Source organism: Leptodactylus fuscus, chromosome 2 (assembly GCF_031893055.1).
Source record: "Leptodactylus fuscus isolate aLepFus1 chromosome 2, aLepFus1.hap2, whole genome shotgun sequence".
NCBI lineage: Eukaryota > Metazoa > Chordata > Amphibia > Anura > Leptodactylidae > Leptodactylus > Leptodactylus fuscus.
The window spans coordinates 86,674,651-86,696,786 of record NC_134266.1 but is presented as its reverse complement, the minus strand read 5'-3'; the positions used below and the strand labels follow the sequence as shown (position 1 = coordinate 86,696,786).

Sequence of the window (22,136 nt, the reverse complement as noted above, 5' to 3'; positions counted from 1 at the left end):
GGATGGCCTCACCTGCCATAAAAGCCGAGAAAAGCGAGACAAGATGGGGGAGAAGCTCTGTCCCAAATACTTTGTAATATAGGTAAGTAAGACCGTCAGGACCCGGAGATTTCCCATTAGGAAGTTCCTGAAGGAGATGAGAGGCCTCATCAGTCGAGATAGACATATTAAGGCAGGCCAGGTCATCAGAAGAAAGTGTGGGGAGACAGCAGGAGGACAAAAAATCTTGGAGGAGTGCAGAACGCGTTTGGGGATCTGCAGGAAGATCCAATGGGAGGGAATATAAGTGGGAATAATAAGCGTGAAATAGACGGGCTATTTCCTCCGGGTCGTAAACCACCTCGCCATCAGAGCGTCGCAGAGCGTATGCCGAACTCCCTTCCCGTTGATCACGTAACTGGCGGGCTAAGAGGGTATGTGTATGTATGTATGTATGTATGTATGTGATCATAGTAACGCTGCCTAGTGTACAGTAGCAATTTGGAAGTTTTCTGCAATAGGGCTTCTCGGATTTGGGCTCGTAGATCAATGAGAGTTCTGAGAAGAGCCCTAGATGGGCGAGATGCCAAGTCATCCTCCACTCGGCGCAACTGGGACCTCAAGTGCACAAGGCGGGCATTAGCATCCCTTTTAAGGCGAGTGCCAACAGCAATACAATGCCCTCTCATCACAGCCTTATGGGCCTCCCACAACGTCGCAATCAAGGAAACCGAACCCATATTAAGATCAAAAAAGGTTTTAAGGTTCTGGCGAAGCTCCTCACGGGTCTGCGCCTTCTGAAGGAGGCTCTCATTAAGCCGCCAATGGCAAAGCCGGGTACAGACAGGGCCTGCGCGGAGCTCTACAGAGACTGGTGCGTGGTCCGACCAAGTAATAGAGCCAACTGAGGCGTCCCTAAGGAGGCGCAGAGCCAAGGCATTGCCAAAAAAATAGTCAATCCTGGAGTGAGATGTGTGTGGAGCCAAGTAGAAGGTGAATGAGCGAGTAGACGGGTAATTAATCCTCCAGAGATCATACAGGGAATACCGCCGAATAATACGACGGAATTGAGTCAAGAGTCTACGTCGGGTAAGACGCCGCGAGTTCCCGGAGAAGGATTGATGGTCCATACAATCTAAAAATGACATGTTAATGTCCCCTCCGACAAAAAGAGCAGCAGGGGGAAGCGAGTCTAGCTTATTAACCCCTTAAGGACACAGCCCAAAAGTATGTTAAGGACAGGCCTGTTTTTTCAAAATTGACATGTGTCACTTTAAATGGCAATAACTTTAAAACGCTTTAACTTACACAAGTGATTTTGAGAATGTTTTCTCGTAACACATTATACTTCATGTTAGTGGTAAACACTAATCAATATTTTTGTATTTACTTATTAAAAAAATAGGAAATTTGATGGAAATTTGGAAAAAATTGCAATTTTCAAAATGTGAAATTCTCTGCTTTTCAGGCAGATAGTCATACCACCCAAATATAGTAATAAATATTATCTCCCATATCTCTGCTTTATATCGGCATCATTTTTTGATTGTATTTTAATTTATTTTGAACGTTACAAGGCTTACAAGTGTAACAGCGATTTTCCAGATTTACAAGAAATGTAACTGTTTGTTTTGTTTGTTTGTTTTACACACTTTATTATTATTTTTTTTTTAAAAAAACTTTTTTACATTTGTGCTGTAAGCACACTAGAACCTGCGATCAGAGAGGATCACTGGTTCTATACTAACTATAGACTTGCAATACACGTGTATTGCACTCTATAGAGGAAGCTAGCTATGCAGATGCATAGACTAGCTCCCACTCGTCCTGGCATCCAAGGGGTTAACCCTCCCCCCATCGGAGCTCGCTCCGATGGGGGGAGGGATTAAGGAGCAGCGTGTAGCTGTAAATTACAGCTCACACAGACTCCTGATGCTGCCGGCACCATGCTTTATAGCCCGGCCAAACCCCTAGGGTGCCATGATCACTATGGATCATGGCACCTTAAGGGTTAAACAGCGGGGGGTCGGTGCAATCACCGTCCCTGCTGCTACAGGGGAAGCCTGGCTGTCAGATACAGCCGGCCTCCCGTGGAGATCGCACGGGCTCAGAAGCAGAGCCCGTGCAATCTCAATCACGTACAGGTACGTGGGAATGCGGGAACTAACCACATTCCCTGACGTACAGGTACGTGATTTAGCGTTAAGGGGTTAAAGACCTTGACTAAAAAATCAGGTTGAGAGGAGTTAGGGGCATAAAGATTGCATAGAGTAATTGGCTGGCCCGCAAGCTTCCCGTGTAAAATAACATATCTACCTTTGGGGTCAAGGACGGAGGTAACAACTTCGAAAGGGCAAGAGGAGGAGATAAGGATAGCCGTCCCTCCCCGTTTCTTAGAGTGAGTGGCAGAATAAACAGTAGGGTAAAAACAAATTCTGCCTATCTCTATGACATTAATGTGTGTAAGAGTTGTCTCTTGACTTCTGGATGTGTCAAAGAATACCAACACTGGATAAATGGAAAAATAAAGCTCTTAATAACATATTACTTGATAAATGTATTTATTTCAGAAACAAACAAAAAGAAGCATATGCTTATATGTGGGAGAGATGGATGAAATTTACTTCTGATATTGAACAACAATACTGAACTACTGGAAAATTATTTTTATAATAGAACCATTTGAACTAGAACAAGCATTGTACTGTTGTATAACACATGCAGCAAATTGTTTCTCAAACTCAAAAACAAAGCACAACCTGTATACTATTAAAACAGCATAATAATAAAAGGTTGACTAATGAAATAAAGAAATCAGCATGTAATCTTATAGATAAAACAGGGTCATACATGACGATTAGATTGGTGAGTCATCAAGATTTATTGTTTGCCAAAAGACATATTACATTCCTCTGAAAAAAATCTTTACTATGCCTGCTGTAAGAAAACAGCAATCTTTTAAATATACCTACAGCCTATTCCACCTCCATGACCCACTGCTTACCCTACCACAATCCAGGTAGGTCTGTATCATCATGTCCCTTTACTGGTGCAGCACAAAGTGTCATGATAAACAAAGGAGCAGTAGGGATGCAATAGATCACTGTGATAGGAGAATTTATTTTATAATTTGTAAGTGTAATTTTAAACTGATATTCTCTTACAGCAGGCATTCAGAAAAATAATTTTTAAAATTACTTGGAAGTATCTTTTTAAAGGGATCCTATCATTGAAAGTCATTTTTTTCTGAGTACCACGTAGGAATAGCCTTAAGAAAGGCTATTCGTCTCCTACCTTTCGTCATCTTTTTCCCGTTTCCCTACAATCCCGGTTCTTGTCGGTATGCAAATTAGTTCTCTTGCAGCATTAGGGGCGGTCCTCCGCGCTCAGACAACATTGGGGGCGGCCCCAATGCTGCGAGAGAACTCGCTCCAGTGACGCCTCTATCTTCGTCAGGAATGTCGTCTTCACCGTCTTCTTCCAGCTGTGTGAGAGTGAAACGCATGCGCAAGTCGTCTCTGCCTGCGGGCTGCGAGCAGAGTCGACTTCACATGCGGGCGTCCATTTTTTTGGTGGCTGGCCGTATATGCGCGCATGCGCAGTATGCTCCTGTAGGTCTTGAGTACAAGTCTGAGACCTATGGGATCGTACTGCGCATATGCGGCCGGTCACAAAAAAAAATGGCCGCCCGCATGTGAAGTCGAATCTACTCGCGGCCCGCGGGCAGAGACGACTTGCGCGTGCGTTTCTCTATCACCCAGTCGGAAGAAGAAGGTGAAGCCGACATTCCTGACGAAGATGGGGGCGGTGCTGGAGCGCGTTCTCTTTCAGCATTGGGGCCGCCTTTCTTAAGGATATTCCTATGTGGTACTCAGAAAAAAATGACTTTCAATGATAGGATTCCTTTAAGTTCACTGGGATAGTCTATGTTAAAACCTGCAAATCCCTCTAAGTATATCTAGGATTTAAAGATATTGTGCACTTTGCCTTGTAAATTATAAGGCTGTTTGTAAAATAATATCTTGTACACTAAAAGATGCTCATAGTGGTTTACAAATAGAAAAGAAGCAGTACTTATTTTAGCAATCTCTCACCAGTCCTTTCCCAATGTTTAACTAGTCCATGCTGGTCCCTACTTTCTTGTCCAGTCTTGACACACAGGAAATCCCTGCGGTTAGCTGAGCTGAACATCAGAACGTAAGAACTTGGCACCCTAGCAGGGGATAAATGAGATGAGTAACGCTTCTTTTTTATTTTTGATCCATCCTAAGAATTTTTTTTTTTTATTCCTGCTGGCAAACCTGGTTAAGGAAAATCAAGTTAATACATAAATATATATTTATCTCTTTATTACACACACTCACATTGGTCCTCAGTTTTTTTTTCCCAAAAACAACAAAACATCCATTGGCTGTGTTTAGTACTGCAGTTAAAATGTTCATATGTTCTTCCCATAAATGGAACCACAGTGAGGCTCCATTCCCACGGAGTAACGTGCTGCTTATTTAGACACGTAAACACGTGTCAGAGCGAGGTGCTTCAAAACAGATCCCATTGATTTCAATGGGTGCCGGCTTACGCGCACTACACGTTGAAATCAATGGGAGGCTTTATAACCCATTGATTTCAATGGGTAAAGCTAGGTTCACGTGTGCCTTCAGACTTTCATTTGGGCGGTCCCCAAGCAGACCACCCAAAAGGAAACCTATTCTGCATAAAAAAGCGGTTACTTTAGGAAAGCAATGAATCCCATAGACTGAAATGGGGTCCGTATGGTTTCCTGCTCGGTTTCTGCCCGAAAAGTGCATAAAATATAGTGCTTTTCTCTAAGCATTTTTCATGCGGAGAGGGGAACGGAATCCGCAAACGTAGTGAAAGCACTGGTGTGAACCCAGCATAAGGCCCCATGTAGCAGATTGCAGCAAAAAAGCACTGCAGGAAAAAACTGTGGCGGCAACGAATCATGGTTTTCCCCGCAGCACTTTTCACAGAAAGTCCACAGAGATTTCCGGAAACAGACAGCTTTTCCGTAGGTATAATTGACATATTTGACCACAATAGTTTTGGAAATCGCAACGTATTTTCCCACAGAGAGGGTATGGGAAGCGCTAGAATCCCATCCACCTTGCAGTGACTGCAAAACAGTGCATATAGAACTGAAATTGGCATTTTGTGAACTGGACACAGTGCACATCCAAATGCTACAGTTTCTGCAATGAGCTATTCAGAAGAGTCTTGGGTGTCAGACCTCTGATGATCTTCTACCGAAGACCAATTGTAATGATAGCTTTATAAGCCTAGAAAACCCCTTTAAAACCAGGGACCCACGTGGGGTAAATGCGGTGGTTTGGCTGCAACAGAAAGGCTGAGGTGTTCTATAGCCTAGTGATTCCCATTCACACATTGTAGAAACATTCACGCAGTAGACATGCTGTGAGTTTCAAAACTGTTGTGGTTTGGTAAATTTCAGCATGTCAATTATACCAACAAAAAATAGTGATGCTGCTACAGTCTTTCCTGCAACACTTTTTTCCCATGGCCCACTTTATGGGGTCTTAGCATAAACTCAATTGATTTTAATTTTAGGGATGAGTCGCAACACTAGATACAGCTCATGGATAAGAGTTCTTTTGCTTCTGGAAAAAATGAACCTTGTTTCTAATTCTGAACAACCACTTTTTAAAGTACTTATGAAAGAGCACTAAGGGTATGTTCACACAGGGCTTTTTGGTCCGGAACTGTGAAAACGGATAGCCGCGACTGAATGCTGGTGCATTGCACCCTGTGTGAACTTACCCTAATTCTTTAATTATAGTCTGTAGGGGAGGTTCATTAGAGACAATATCTAAATATTCTATATGTACTATGGTACCATTCTATAATCTCTTAAGATACATTTGTAGACTATAACTCTTCAGTAACTAAAAAATTAAACATAAAAAGGAAACAAGAAAACAATGAACTATTTAACTGAATATTTTTTCAGCAGCTTTCATTTTTCTTCTTCTGTCTACTTTGGATATGGCAGCCCAGCCAGTTTCCCGCATCTTTTTTATAGTTGAAAGTTTACGGACAGGGCTAGGTGACTTCAGAGATGCTTCAAGAAGAATCTAGTAACACAGGAATATTGTTGATTAGGCAAACATTATGTGCATTTCAGTACATTGTTATTGAATGTAAAAATAAACTATTGTGGTGTTGCATTACCCGAGGTTTCCAAAATATGTTTTCATGGGGGGATTTTTTTACAGAAAAATGTGGTGAAACAAATGTTTTCGAATTGAAACTAAATAAAATTTCCTACATGTTATCCACGCTTGCCATGAATGATGAAAGTGATGTTATCACTGATAAAAGCAGCATGTCTAAACTTTATTGACCGCTAGAGAAACCAGGAGGTGGTTGGGGCTGGTCTAGACAAGCCAGAACCTGGTTCACAGCAGTCATTAGAGGCAGCAGAAGCAGCAATGTAGACAAGCACATTTTTCTTTATTTTTAACAATTCCAGCCTCTCCCGTCTCCATTTGACATTCTTCTGTGAGTGGTCAGTGGATTTTGCGGACACAGATGGGCTGGCAGCATGTTAGATGCATAGGGAGAGTAAAAGAGATGATCAACATGTGCAAAAGATGTGAAAGCTTTATCATTAGCATCATGTCAAGAAAACTGCATGCTCTAAAAAGCATGTGTGGGTTTCAGAAACCACATGTATTTTTATTTTTTTTATTTTACTTGGTTGTCAGATTGTGCTTTACAGACATTCTCTTACAATATATATACAGATACACATGAATATTCTTATATATTATACATACACATACATTCACACACCACACACACACACACATCACGGCCGCAAAATAACGCGGCGTTTACGATCCACGCTCCCATTGAAATCAATGGGAGCATATACGGCCCGCAAAATCTCACACGGCATATACGTGCCAGGTCACACGGCACGTTACTCCGTGTGAATGGGCCCTAAAAGTCTCACACTCATATTCCAACTGCCATACACACGGTCACATGTCCTCTATCAGAAAGCAGAAAAGGAAAACAATCCACCAAAATCACTCAATTTACTCCAAAATACTAAAAATAATATAAATGTATTAATATATACTCAAAAATTATAATAAGAGCAATACACTAAAGCAGGGCAGATGGAATATGCCAAAAAAGACACATGAAACAACGAAGACAAGACTCATGGGCATAAATACAATTCACATAACATACAATTCAAAGGAACATATTAGTATGAACACTCATAGCATGCACAATGGAGTAAATGGAAGTACATCAATCATACAAATAAATATCTCATATAATCAATCCTGTATGTGAGTGCCCATATCCAATATGAAACCACTAAGTGGTAATCAATATGGCCAATGTGCAAGGAATTAACATAAGTAACATAAATCATACAAAATAAAAGTAAATACCTAGCAACATGGTCACCAAAATAAGCCCAGGGTCAAGGGGAGTCCACGTGACGCATTTCGCCTTCATGGCTTCCTCAGGAGGTACAAGTACATGTCCCTTATCAGCCAACAGAAGCTCACAAGCAATTATTCTCCGCATGCACACAGCTGTACTCCAGGTCTCCATTACAACCCTGCCATTTTTCTTCACTGCTGTAGGTCAGCTTTAGGCTCTGTTCACACGGAGGAATGTGCTGCGGATTTGGGGGTGGATTTCAGCCCCAAATCCGGAGCAGATTCCTCCCAGAATCCTCCTCCCATTGCTTTCAATGTGAGGCAGAGATTGCAGCAGGATACAGAAAAAAAAGCGTCCTGCTCAATCTTGCTGCGGATTCCATGGCTCATTCAGCCGTAGGGTCTGGGGCTTGAGACTCCCTCCTGATTAGGCCCATTCATTCAGGCCTAATTAGGAGCGGGATGCCGCAATGGAATACTAATGCATTGCATCGGCATCCCATCACGACTACACTGCGGCAAAAATGCCGGCGGCAGAAAATGAATTCATCTTCATTTTTTACCATGTGAACATTCCGTTAAAGGGGAAGGTTGCTGCAGATGACACTGTTACACAAGGTCACATACACTCAGCTTTACTCCAGGTTTCCATAACAACCGATCGCAGGTTTGTTACTGATATCCAAACTGAGATACACATGATAACATAACACTTATAGACCAATGGAAACTCGCAGGTTCTTCAGTCTTCAGGTTTCCATAGCAATCTACCTAATCTTATGTGACCACTACACAAAAAAAAATGAAATATATACACACATAAATAAGTGAGTAAACTGAATGAAACAATGTTAGGAGGTTCAGTGGGTGGATGCTTGGGTGGGCTGTCTGAAAAAGTTCTGACACTCTCACAACCAAGAACTAGAAACCAGGAAGTATTGCATGAACCTGAAAATATAAGGAAACCTCAAAATATTGATCAAATATAGACGTAATGCACCTCTACCATACAATAGAAAAACTAAACAACATAAAGTGCACTAAAATATAACTTTTATTAAATAAATCTAAAAGCTAAAAATAAACAACCCCATATATAATAGGGTCATGGTATATAGGGCTAATCAGACGTGCGGCACCTTGTACTGCTTAATATGATGTGAAGTGTCAACTGCCTAAGTAATATTCACTAGGGATAGTATGGTTACCCAAACCTGAGCTCAATTGCCTAATATTAACTACTTCAGGGATAAAACGATTAAATTGGGGAAAGGAGACCCACTTCTACAAAAATATAAGACATAGCAGACACAAAAACAACAATACAAGAGATAATTTGTTGGTAACCTGTTGTATGCAGAAAATAATATGGAAAATTAAAAGCTAATTTACAGTTTAGTGTGCAACATTTTCTTTCTCAAGAAATTCAATACAAAAATAAATAAGATCACCTGTTAAAATGTTCAAGCATGTTCATTTACCTTAATTTTAAAAGGAATGCCTCAGTTTATCCTATTATATAATAAATACCTTTCTTGGATTCGTGATGTGTGATTTGGGGGTTGAGTGAGACATATGATATATAGAGTTCAACATACTCTCATTTTCATATATTCCCTAAAATGAAATAGAATAAAACATTCATAAGATGTAAAGCAGATAACTTCTCACATAATTTTGGACTGTGCATATATAATATATATTAAGTTTTTAGAATGACCAGTCTAGAAGTTAAAAGTAACTGCTAAAGCAACTTTAGATAGGGGATCACATAAACCTGAGGCTTCTCTGAATAATCACCCAATAGTGAAAAAGAAACACCACTTTTCAAATTAATACCAAAAATACAGTTTAGAAACAAAAAAAATTGATCTGCACATGATTCATATTTGTAAGGCTACACCTAGGACAAGTTGAGTAAACACGATAACCCATATAACATAGAACCTTAGAAGAGGCATGAAATTGAAAACCTGTGATTATAAAAGACCAACTTAGTCTAAAGATAAGGTCCCACATTGTGAAACACACAGGTAAAAAACGCTAGGTTTATTAACCATCTAAAATGTAGTCAACCCCGATATTGAATGGTGAGATGTATAGGAGCTCCTCCACACTCGGGGTGGAAGCTCTGCTACTTGTGGATAATTGAATCCATGGAGGACTTTGTGACCGCGGAAAAAAACGGACACCAGAATGAATGGGTTTTAAAGCCGACCGCTCACAAGCCGTCTGCTGTCCTGTTTCCCTGGGGTTTACCACGGACACCCCGGGGCGACAACAGCGGCAGTGTGAATGCCGCTTTAGTGTTACAGAATCTCAAGCTATTTGCCCATTACGCTGAATCCTAATAGAAGACAAGCATTACATAATAACAACGTAAAAGATGATTTTTATTTTGCAATTGTTCAGAAATCCAAACAGGCCTGATTTTAACCCCTTAGAGACACAGCCCAAAAGTGACTTAAGGACCAGGCCTCTTTTTTCAAATCTGACATGTGTCACTTTAAATGGCGATAACTTTGAGACGCTTTAACTTACACAAGTGATTCTGAGACTGTTTTTTCGTAACACATTGTACTTCATGTCAGTAGTAAATTTTCATCGATATGTTTTGTCTATAATTATGAAAAAAATAGGAAATTTGGTGAAAATTTTGAAAAAAATGCAGTTTTCAAACTTTGAAATTGCAAGCCTTTCAAATAGAAAGTCATACTAACCGAATTTTTTCATAAATATAATTAACCATATCTCTGATTTATGTAGCAATCAAATTTTAATCACCCTTTCATTTTTTTCAGATATTATAAGGCTTACAAGTCAAGCAGTAATTTTCCAAATTTTCAAGAAAATTTCCAAAACACATTTTTCAAGGGACCAGTTCAGTTCTGAAGGGAACTTGAAAGGCCTCTCTAATAAAACCCCCCAAAAGTCACCCCATTCTAAAAACTGCACTCCTGAAAGAATCTAAAACAGCAGTTAGAAAGTTTCTTAACCCTTTCAGCATTTCACAACAATTAAAACAAAATGGAGGTCAAATTTAAATTTTTCAATTTCTGTCACTAATATATTCATTTAGTCCTAGAATTTACACATTTACTAAGGGTTAAAGGAGAAACTGCACCCCACATTTTGTTACACAATTTCTGCCAAACACGACAATACCCCATATGTGCTGGTACCCTAATGTACGGGCACACGGTCGCTCTCAGAACAGATGGAGCACTAATTGGATTTTGTAGGCCAGATTTTGCTAGAATATTTTTCACGCGCCATGCCCCGATTGCAAAGCCCCCAAGGTGCCAAAACAGTGGAAAACCCCAAAATGTCACCCCATTTTGGAAACTAGACCCCTCAAGGAATTTATCAAGGGGTATAGTGAGCACTTGGACCCTACAGGTGTTTCACAGATTTTTTTTTACCATTGAGATGTGAAAATGAAAAATTACTTTTTTTATAATAAAATGTCACTGTAGCCCCAAATTTTTCATCTTCACAAAGGGTTAAAGGAGAAACTGCACCCCAGATTTTGTTACACAATTTCTCCTGAACACGACAATACCCCATATGTGCTGGTACCCCAATGTACGGGCACACGGTCGCTCTCAGAACGGATAGAGCGCTAATTGGATTTTGTAGGCCAGATTTTACTAGAATACTTTTCAGGCACCATGTCCCTTTTGCAGAGCCCCCAATGTGCCAAAACAGTGGAAACCCCCCAAATGTCACCCCATTTTGGAAACTATACCCCTCAAGGAATTTACCAAGGGGTTTAGTGAGCCCTTTGACCCTACAGGAGTGTAACAGAATTGGCCCAACAAAAGGAAAAGTGACATTTTTTGCTATAAAATGTAGCTTTAACCCCAAATTATGCATTTCCACAAGGGGTTAAAAAAGAAAATGCACCCCACAAATTGTCAAGCACTTTGCCCCAACTACAGAAATGCCCCACATGTGGATGTAAAGTGATGTATGGGCACGCAGTGAGGTCCAGAGCTGAAGGATCGCTATTGGGATTTTGGAGGGCAAATTTAGCTGAAATCTGTTTCAGGCACCATGTTGCATTTGGAGAGCCCCTGAAGTGCTAGAACAGTGGAAACCTCCCCAAAACGACCCCATTTTGAAAACTAGACCCCTCAAGGAATTTATCAAGGGGTTTAGTGAGCACTTGGACCCTACAGGTGTTTCACAGATTTTTTTACCATTGAGATGTGAAAATGAAAAATTACTTTTTTTCCAATAAATCGTCCATTTAGCGCCATATTTTTAATTTTTGCAAGTAGTTAGAGAATTAAGAGCCCCCCACAGTTTGTTACACAATTTCCCCTGAACACGGCAATACCCCATATGTGATCATAATCTGCTGTATGGGTACATGTTGGGGCTCAGAATGGAAAGAGCGCTATTTGGATTTTGGAGGGCATATATTGCTGGAATAGTTTTGAGGTGCCATGTCGCATTTGCTGAGCCCCTAAAGTATCAATACAATAGAAACCCCTAGTGACCCCATTTTAGAAACTACACCCGTCAAGGAATGTATCAAGTGATATTATGATTTTGAGACTAAAAATGCTTCCCAAAAATTGAAATTTTTAAAGAAATATGCCATTTTGGTATCCAATACATTGCACCCACTTTGTGTTGTCAGAGACCTGCACTTCTAAAACTATTAAGTGGGCGATCCCGAGGGGCAAAAAAATTATATATGTGGGTATAAACTGCTGCTTGGGCACACAGCAGGGCTCAGAAGGGAAGGAGCACTGCGCTTTTTAGCTTTTGGGGTACAGATTTAGAGGGACTTTCTGGGTGCCATGTTGTTTTTGCAGAGCCCTGGAGGTGCCAGTAAACTGGAATTCCCCAAGAAGTGACCCCATTTTGTAGGGGAAATTTTAGAGTCTCTGCAAAAGTGCCATGGCATCCAAAAACCAAACCGTCTAAGTCTGTGCTCCAAAAACCAAATAATCTTCTTCCCTTCTGTGTCCGGCTGGGCCCTAATATCAGTTTATACCCACATATGACATTACGTACGTTATCCAGGGTACAGTGTCATATATGTGCCCTAATATCAGTTTATACTCACATATGACATTACCCCGGTTACACCAGTGTCATACATGTGTCATACATGTGGCATAAACTGCAGTTTGGGCACACAGCAGGGGGCAGAAGGGAAGGAGCGCGATGCGGCTTTTGGAGCACAGATTCTGATGTTTGGTATCTAGACGCCATGTCATGTTTGTAGAGCCTGTAAGGTACCAGAAAAGTGGATTCCCCAAAGGAGTGAGCGCAGTTTGAAAACTGCACCCCTAAAAGAATTTATCAGGGGGTGTAGTGAGTATTAATATCCCGGACGTGACTGCACAGCGGATGGCGAAGAGGGAATGTATAAGCGGTGCGGAGGACATTGCAGACACTAAATTCCCTACTGTACCCTCAGTAGCTCCTATGATTGGGGGAGTCACACTGGGGTCACTTTGGGGGTCACTTCTGGTATATTTTCCCTCATAAGCTGTAAATATGGGGTGTCCCCTGATATTCGCTCGCACAGCTTATATATTCCCCTCCTGCCGCAGCCAGTTGTGTTCTAATAATTTGGCGATTTTGCGTGATTTTGTCTTCACATTGGTAGAGGCTATATTTTCTTTATTTTTCTGCTGACGTGGCCATATAAGGGCTTGTTGTTTGCGGGATGCGATGTATTTTGTAATGACACCATCTTGGGGTGCCTACAACTTACTGATTACATTTTATTAACTCTTTTTTTGCTGGATTTAAAAGAGAAAAAATCAATTCTGGTATTGAGTTTTACCTTTTACATTTTTCGCCATGCAGCGTACAGTATAAGTAACATGTGACCTTTATTCTGCAGGTCGGTACGGTTACGGAGATACCTCATTTATGTTATTTTTTTATGCGATACTAAGTCTGCAGAACAAAAACACATTTGGGGACATAAATCAGTGATTTTTGCATCGCCATCTTCTGAGAGGCGTAACATTTTTATTTTTCGCTTGACAGTGTTGGTTGAGGGCTTATTTTTTGCGGGACAACCTGTGCATTTTATTGGTACTATTTTGGGGTGCATATGACTTTTTGATCACTTTTTATAGCACATTTTGTAAGGTGAGATGGCGAAAAATCACTACTTCCGGCGGGTTTTTTCCGTTATTTTTTCCCGCCGTTCACTGTGTACATTAAATATTGTTTCAGTTTTGTTGTACAGGTTGTTACGGACGCGACAATACAAAATATGTATTGTTTTTATTAATTTTTTGTGTTATTTTTTACATAATTCATTTTTTATAGAAAAAAGGGATTTTTGGAACTTTATAACTTTATTAATTGTTTTCAAATACTTTATTTTTTTTTTTACACTTTTTTTTTTACTTGTTCTTGTGTCCCTATGGGACACATGGATCAGTGATGATTGCATCACTGATCCTCTACTATAGACTGAGACACAGGCTGCAGTGACAGCCCGCACGTGTCTCACTCTAGAAACAGGAAGTGAGCTGTGCGGACGGCACAGACTCACTTCCAGAAGACGCCGGGAGCATCACCAGGTAAGTGAGGGCTCAGGGCTGTCTGGGGTCACTAACCAGACCCCAGACTACATATTAAAGATACCGGCACCCCCCGATCTCGCCGCGGGGAGATCGCAGCACCCTTTGTCTGCGGTGGTCATGTTTGACCATCGCAATCAAAGGGTTAAAACCTCCGATCGGTAAAAGTACCGACCGGAGGTTATGGAAAAGGGTGATAGCTGTCAGTAACAGCTATCACCCAGTTCCGATTCCGCCCGCTCAGCTAGTGAGCGGGCGGAATCACTATGACGTACTATTACTTCATGGTGTGCGAAGTACCTCGCGTCCATGACGTAATAGTACGTCAAAGGTCGCTAAGGGGTTAAACATCAATTTTCTGTTATTAGTGCTGACCAATTAGTAATTGACTATTAACCAAAAAGTGTTTCTGCCCCAAATTCCTGCTGTAAAATGGAGAATTTCTTGAGTTCACCATCATGAAAATTTCAATGACCTTACCAAAAGCTTAGTCAAAAACTTTTACTTGGTAACTCCTTGAAAGTTCATTAACCTTTCAGATAACTTAGTCTCAAATGTGAAACTGGACAAAACTGTTACAAATATTGCTGTTTCTGCCTAAAAACCACTCTGCTCCTGTCACTAGGTTTCACTAATCTGTATTTGCCAACCAGGGTCCCTGGATCTCCTATAGTCACTGAGGCTTTGCGGCTAGGCGGAGGACTATAAAGCAGTAGACACACACCACTGATGATGTTGGTTGTGATGTTGCGCACCCTGATTGGCTAGACCTGCCAAGCCTCCTGGGTGCCTTCTATTCCTATTCTGTATCCTTCACTCACTCAAATTCATGGAAGGCTGAACTAGAGCCCTTTGGACAAAATTATGGTTTCATGTGCTGACAAAAGTCTCAAAGATAGATTTGTTATTTGTAGGTTGTCAGCACACGAGATTTTCAACTCAGGGGACATTAGGCTCTGTGTTCGATAGATCAAATGTCTCTATGTAGCTGCGTAGAAGGTATTGGGTGATCAAAATAAGAAGTTACAGCTACTATCTGGACTTTCAAGTTCAGCGCTGAAAAAAAAAAAGCCTCCTGTTGATTTCAATGGGTTCCTTTTTCTGCAGAAAAAGGAACCCGTCGAAGTTAAATGTGAAACACTTTTTTTCAGCGCTGAATCCTTTCATTAATTTTTATCGAATTTTTCAGAATAACAGACAAAACAAGGGATAACAAAGGTCACAAAAAAGACCACCCCCTTACATTTTGTATATAAAAATTCAAATCACCCTTCTTTCCTTAGAACACATATAAAAATACTTAAATACTGTGAAACGCATACACAATGGGTATCTCTATGTCTGATATTGGCCAGTCTACAAATCTATAAAACTATTTTTCTCATATGGTGAACGCTGTAGCAGGAAAAAAAAATCAAAAGTCCCGAACACCAGTTTTTACACTTTGTTTTCCCTCTGATAAAAATTTTAATATAAAGTGATCAAAGCAATAGACATTCTCCTAAATAGTATAGATAAAAAGTACACCTGGTCCTGCAAAAAAGACACCCATACACAGAAATATAAGGAAGCTATGGCAGAATATGTCGACTTTGCAAAAATTTTTTATTAAAGTTTTAGATGTTTGTTAAGGGGTTAAAATGTAAATTAAATTACATAAATTTGGTTTCACTGGAATTGTACCGAAGCATAGAATACAGGTGACATGTCATTTTGGCTCGCAGAGTGAACGCTGTAAAAACGAAGCCTGTAAGAAGGTTGCACAGATGCACTTTTTCTCCAATTCCAAATTCTGAATTTTTTTCCAGTCTCCCAGTACATTGTACAGAATAATAAATGGTACCATTATGAAATACAATTTGTCCCGCAAAGGCCCTAATGTGGCTCTGTGAGCGGAAAAAAAATGGAGTTATGGGGTTTGGTAGGCAGGGAATCAAAAAAGAAAAGAGGTTAAAGGCAAATTTTACATCACTGTTCAAATGTAAGGGAACTGCTAAGACAGCAATTCCCAGAACTGTTAAACCCTGGGAGGGGCACAAGAGACAGTGAGCCCTAAGCTGAAGCCCCCCGCTTTCCCTTCCTATTGCCAGACCCTATCCTAGGTAATAGGCGACAACCACGAGGACAGTCCCTCCCTGAATACGTGAAACACAAAACGCAGACAAGACAAACAACAACAAAGGGAGGTCAGGTAGCCAGGGTTCGGTAACAGGAGAGCGATGCAGTGCCAAATCGGAGTCAAGAGAATAGTCAATGAGGAGAGCCAAAGGTCAAAGGGACAGTAAGAGCAGGTATGCGCACGGCAATAACAAGCACTGGTGTGAATGGGAACCAAGGCTAAATAGGGAGGAAGAACCCGCCCATGGAGTTCACAGAAAGGCAGCTGTCAATCACATGGCAAGGCCAGATTAACCACTTAATGGACAGAGGCAACATAGGCAGAAGACGGGTGTGGTGCAAATGCAATCACAGAACTAGAGCCGAGTTCACACAGTGTGACCAAAAACTTTAATCTCAGAACCAAACTGCACCAGCATGCGAGCAGAGGGTGGTGCAGTGACCCGAACAGGCAGAGATGTTACATCAAACACATGGGACCAGGGGGTGCGTATTATGAGCCCAAGAATGCTTCCCAAATATTAATGTTCAAAGTGAAATTATTATTTTTTTAAAGTAATAAACCATTTCAGTGCCCAATATTGCAGGGGAATCCTACTTAAAGGGGTATTCCCAAGTACATAATCATATCTATATTTGTAGATAATTAAAAGTTAAATATTTTTGCAAATATAAGTAATTAAAAATTCTGCAGTTTTAAAGATTTTCTCTAACTTTCTTAGTGGTGACAGTCTTTAATCTTGATCGGTTGCCATGGATACGACCACTAATGCAGAAACTTTCTATGGTCTGGGACTTGTCAGGAACCCAGCTATGACTTTCTTATTGTACCTGGGTTATCAGGCAGGGACACTACATGTATCAGAAGATATTCCGGCCACAATAAGGAAATCATGGCTGATTTTCTGACCTTAGAAAGTTTCTGCATTAGTGGTTGTATCCATGACAATCGATCAAGATAACAGACTGTCACCACTAAGATAGTTAGAGAAAATCTTTAAAACTCTGCCGAATTTTTAATTACTTACATTTGCAAAAATGTTTAACTTTTAATCATCTACAAATTAAAAAATAATTATGTAGATGGGAATACCCCTTTAACTTCACCCTGCTGTTAGATTTGGTGTCTGATATGCTGCTTAGGCTCTGTACTGTCAGATGGGCAATATCATAAAGCAGCTAATCAGACCTCCGAAGGAGGACCCATGTCATACCCCTTGCCTGCTCCTGATTGACAGTGCAAAACCTAAACTAGAATTTTCTTATGCCTGATTCTTTCTTCTCCTTCATTCTGCCATTTGTCTGGTAGCTTACTCTCTCTAGAAAACCATGAGGAATTGATACTGAAAGATATATATTGGAAAATCGTGAAAAAACCCCTTTTCATTATCAGGGGTGAACCTACCCCTTTCGCCGCCCGAGGCGAACTACAGAACCCCCCCCCCCCAGGAGGGGGCGGAGCAAAGGAGGTGTGGCGAAGCGAAGGGGGCGGGGCTTAGCGCCGTTCACAGGCAGAGAGCAGGCACGGAGAGGACTTGCTCTCTGCCTGAGCGTGAGGGGAGGCTGCTGGAGCAGCGCTGCTCCAGTGGCCTCCCCAAACCACCGTTCGGAGCTTGTCCTGGACTGGCTTAGGTAATCAAAAATGCCGCCCTCCCTGGGGTCCTGACATAGCGCCGCCTGAAGCGCTCGCTTCAGGTCGCCTCATGGGAGGTGCGGCGCTGTTCATTATACAAAAAATAACATGTAAATTCCCTTTAAGGCCATTTTTTATGGCATATTTGATAACACTATTCAAATAGTGGTAGATAAACAATGATAGATAAACAATCAACCATTTTATCAGGTACTGCCCATATTGCCTTCGTTGTTCATTTAATTGAATTTTAATTACAATAACATTTACCAAAATGTCTGTTGGATCTGAGCTATCAGAGTGGAAATCAAATTCTAAGGCAACTTTTCTTTTTTTCTTTGCAGAACCTTGTGGCTGTATAATAACATTTTCATTCTTTAGTGGAGTCTTCACAGAAAATTTCTAAAAGTAAACACATTTTAAGATTTGTTTAACTCTTTAAGAGAGCAAGAAATTAAAAATGTTTGATCAACAATATAAAATTAAATAAAAATTGTCAAAATTAAAAAAGAGCGACAATTGTAAACAAGCAAAAATTGGTTCACTTAAGGGCTCGTTCACACGTGAACAAAGGGGCAGATTTTGAAAGTGGATTTCGCTTCAAAATCCGCCCCTTTACAATGGTGGTCTATGCAGACCGCCCGACTTCTTTTTTCTCGCTAGTGGAGAAAAGAAGCGACAAGTCCTTTCTTCGGGCGGAAGCCGCGGCGCGCTGGACCGCGGCTTCCGCCTAGCGGCAGCACCCTCCTATGTCGGCTCATTCATTTGAGCCGGCTACGGAGGGGAAAGCCGCGACCGTGATGGTCGTGGCAGGCAGGTTTTGACCAGAGAGAGACGTGGTGAGCCGCGTCTCTCTCTGTGTCAAAACCTGCGCGGGCCCCCAACGTGTGAACTAGCCCAAAGAGGGACACAAACTGGGAGGGCAGTGGGGGGGAGGAGTTCAATGAAAAGTTAGTGATATGATTAGCATTAGAGATGAGCGAATACTGTTCGGATCAGCCGATCCGAACAGCACGTGCGCATAGAAATGAATGGACGTAGCCGGCACGCGGGGGGTTAAGCGGCTGGCCGACGTCAAAGCGGAAGTACCAGGTGCATCCATTCTTTTCTATGGAGCGTGCTGTTCGGATCGGCTGATCCGAACAGTACTCGCTCATCTCTAATTAGCATTACAGGGCAGTAATATCACTTGGTGGGGGAAAACATGAAGTTGCAGTGATCTGTGATCTAGGTGGGGGGGAACAAGGTCAGATCTCTTTCTGGCTGGATAGGGCAAAAAGTGGCTTCCACAGTTTCTGGAGGGGTGTACAAGGGGAGGCAGTATGTGGATTGGGAGTGGATCGTGATGTCCCTCTGTCAATCAATAAATGCAGAGAATGGTCGCATACTTTCCTGGACTACAGAGGAATCCCTCAGCCACTTCTTCTGGTTGTATGGTTCCTAGATAGGTTTGTATATATGCTGACCTCACTTGTCCTTTCTCAGTTCACCCTCTAGTAGTCTGTAGTTTGATAGCAAGAGGAGGCAGCATCAGTGTATGATGCTTTCAGCTACCGAATGCAATAACTAGCTAGCCGCTATTGCAACTTCTGTCACATCCAGGGGCTGGAAGTTCTGAGCTTCATGCGACAACTGAAACCAATCAGTAGCCTCAGCGATTGCTAGAGCAGAATGGTTGACATCACATATATCACCAGTTTACTACCCAGTGATGTGCCACTGACTGGTGTCAGCAGTCATGTGAAGCTCAGGCCTTTTCGGCAATGTGGCCCAGGCATGCGACAGAAAGGGGACTAGTAGCGCCAGAGATAGGTATGTAAGCTTTCTTTTGTCTTTTACATCCGCACTAGCAACTCCATCGGTTGCTCCCAATCCTGCACAACATCTATAATACCCTGTGTGGGTGAGATATGATGCAGTGACAATTTCTATACAGTACTGCAAAATATGCTGACACTATATAAAGCTACATTGACATCTGTTTCTAAATTTCTAGGTGAAAAAGTCCTGGATGCAAGGCATTTTCACCTGGCATAATAACAGGCACTGACTGATATCCAATGGACCCCATTATAGTTAAAGGGATATGTCTGACTCTGTTGGTGTCTGTTATTGGATGCATCCATTTTCACTGTTTTATGATGGAACATAAGATAGGAAAAAACAAACCATATGTGAACGAAGCCTAAGGAGAAAACAACAAACTACAATAATACAGCAACAATACATTTATACCTTTGGAACAACACTCTTGCTGCTTTTAGATGACATCCATGGAAATGCATTCTCATTATCCAACTTTCTTCCTTTACTCATCTGTGGTGTTTTCACTGAGAAAGATGATATATTCTGTACGTTTCCAATTTTTGTAGGTTGCTTCAGATTGTCCATTAAAGCAGTCTGAACTTCCTAGCAGAGAAATAAACAAATACACTGCATGTACTTAGAGTCTACAATATGTGCTAAAGGATACAGATCACTGGAGAACAATTTGTAACACAATTTCTGTTGAGTTTGATTTTTGAGCGGTTTTATAGTTAATTAGGCATGAGAGTTTCAAAACTGTAGTTAGTTTTCTTCTAAGGGTGCATTCACACAATGTATTTTGTCTCGTAATCTGGCACGTCTTTTGCGGCCGTGATTTTGCGGCCGCAAAATAGCGCCGCATATACGATCACAGCTCCCATTGAAATCAATGGGAGCGTATACGGCCCGCAAAAGCTCCCGCGGCATAGACGTGCCAGATTACAAGCCAAAATGCATAGTGTGAATGCACCCTTACACGTCAAGTTTATTCTCTTCACCTTGTGAGAATGGGACCACTCTGTAGAATCGAGCATGGATCATAGGAAGCACTATTGTTCTCCTATTAGCTGACACAAACCTTCTCCGATAGGCTCTGGGTTTCTACCTCTGCTAGTTCACGTTGTAAATGCTTAAACAGCCCCAATTCATTTTGTTATATATGTGGCAGTTTTACCATTTGCAATTGAAGGACAAACATCAGTACATTCGTCAGGCAAGCCTATTTTGCCTATTTTAAAATGAAAATTGGTGATCAAGATAAATCATGTGCCCCTCACAAAATGTGTAAGCAGTGTGTTGAGATTTTATGGATGTGGACCAAAGGAACACCTGATAAACTTCCATTAGGTATACTTATGATTTGGTGAGAGCCCAGAAATCATTCAGGTGTAGTCAGTGATGAGCAGGGTGAGCGATTCCACCAAGATTTGAAGGTCATGGTGGCACAGTATCAAGGTAGGTGGGATGTATATATGATGGCTGACTATTGTTGGAGCATCAGGCGAGAATGTCCACAGATTAAACACTAAAGAAAAAGCTATAACCAAAAATTTGTACCTTAATATGTAATTACTAGAGAAGAGAGAGTAGTATTCAATCGAGTAGGTATTCGATCGAATAGTCGAATATTGAGGTCTACTCTAATCGAATTTCAAATGTTCGAATATTTCACTACACGCTCATCTCTACTGTATACGTTTTTTTTTAATACCTACGTTGTCCTAGTTTCTATCCCACCTCCCCTGCATAGTTATTGGTGTAAAAAAAAGTGCCAGGGAAGGTGGGAGGGGAATCAAATTTTTACTGTTTACCGCGTGGTATTCGACTGAGTACGAGTATTTCGAACACTGTAATATTCAATCGAATACCTACTTGATCGAATACTACTCGCTCATCTCTAGTAATTGCCATTCAATAAAACAAAACAAAACACAATTTAACTTGCAGTATCTATTATAGCCTTTTTATGAATAAAATTATTCTTTGCAAACAGTATATTTGGTAAGTGTAAGGATTGGAGTCAGGGTCAGGCAGTGCAAAGTGACACAGCTGGGAAAGCAACACTGTGCAACTAATGACAAAAGGGGTTGTAGGCCCTGAGACTAGAACTATGCTGTAGATCTGAGATGAGGCAGACCAATGCACTTCCTAATTGAAGTGCGCCTGCCACGACTCCTACGCTACTGTCCAGGCAGCTAAGGTCAGGGAAGAGGAGGCCCTGAAAGTGCTAGGGGCTGGAGTAACGAGGGTCACACCTAAGCAGAAAGCACAGTGTAAAATGCAATGCAAAACCAAAAACAAAATAGCATGGAAAAAGGGAGGACAACAAATCCCAGCAAAAACACAGTAGAGAAGGCGAGGTCGGACGAGCAAGAGATCAAGCCAGGAGATAAGAATAAAGTACCAAATCAGAAGACAAGGAATAGTCAAATACAAGTCGGGTATACAATAACCAATATAAAGACTAAAGGACACACAGACAGGATATCTGACAGAGCAGGAGACCAGGAAACACTAAGTGAATGGCTGGCAAGGATCCATGCCTGGGTGGGGTTTAAATAGCAGCAGAGAAAACACACCCACAACACCTATGAT

General features: G+C 41.3%; 2 protein-coding genes across 2 annotated transcripts in view; both read right to left on the bottom strand.

The window, feature by feature from the left end:
- The window catches only part of LOC142194808 (serine/threonine-protein kinase 38), a 432,602-nt gene that overhangs the window by 104,873 nt on the left and 305,593 nt on the right, over positions 1-22,136 (bottom strand). The window lies entirely within an intron of this gene.
- The window catches only part of SYCP1 (synaptonemal complex protein 1), a 102,836-nt gene continuing 86,645 nt past the window's right edge, over positions 5,946-22,136 (bottom strand). Inside the window, exons 28-31 of the mRNA XM_075264160.1 lie at positions 19,971-20,144; positions 18,006-18,137; positions 8,952-9,038; positions 5,946-6,089 (exon numbers count right to left, since the gene is read on the bottom strand). Of these exons, the coding sequence (XP_075120261.1) occupies positions 5,946-6,089; positions 8,952-9,038; positions 18,006-18,137; positions 19,971-20,144 (537 nt within the window). The remainder of the gene's footprint in view (positions 6,090-8,951; positions 9,039-18,005; positions 18,138-19,970; positions 20,145-22,136) is intronic.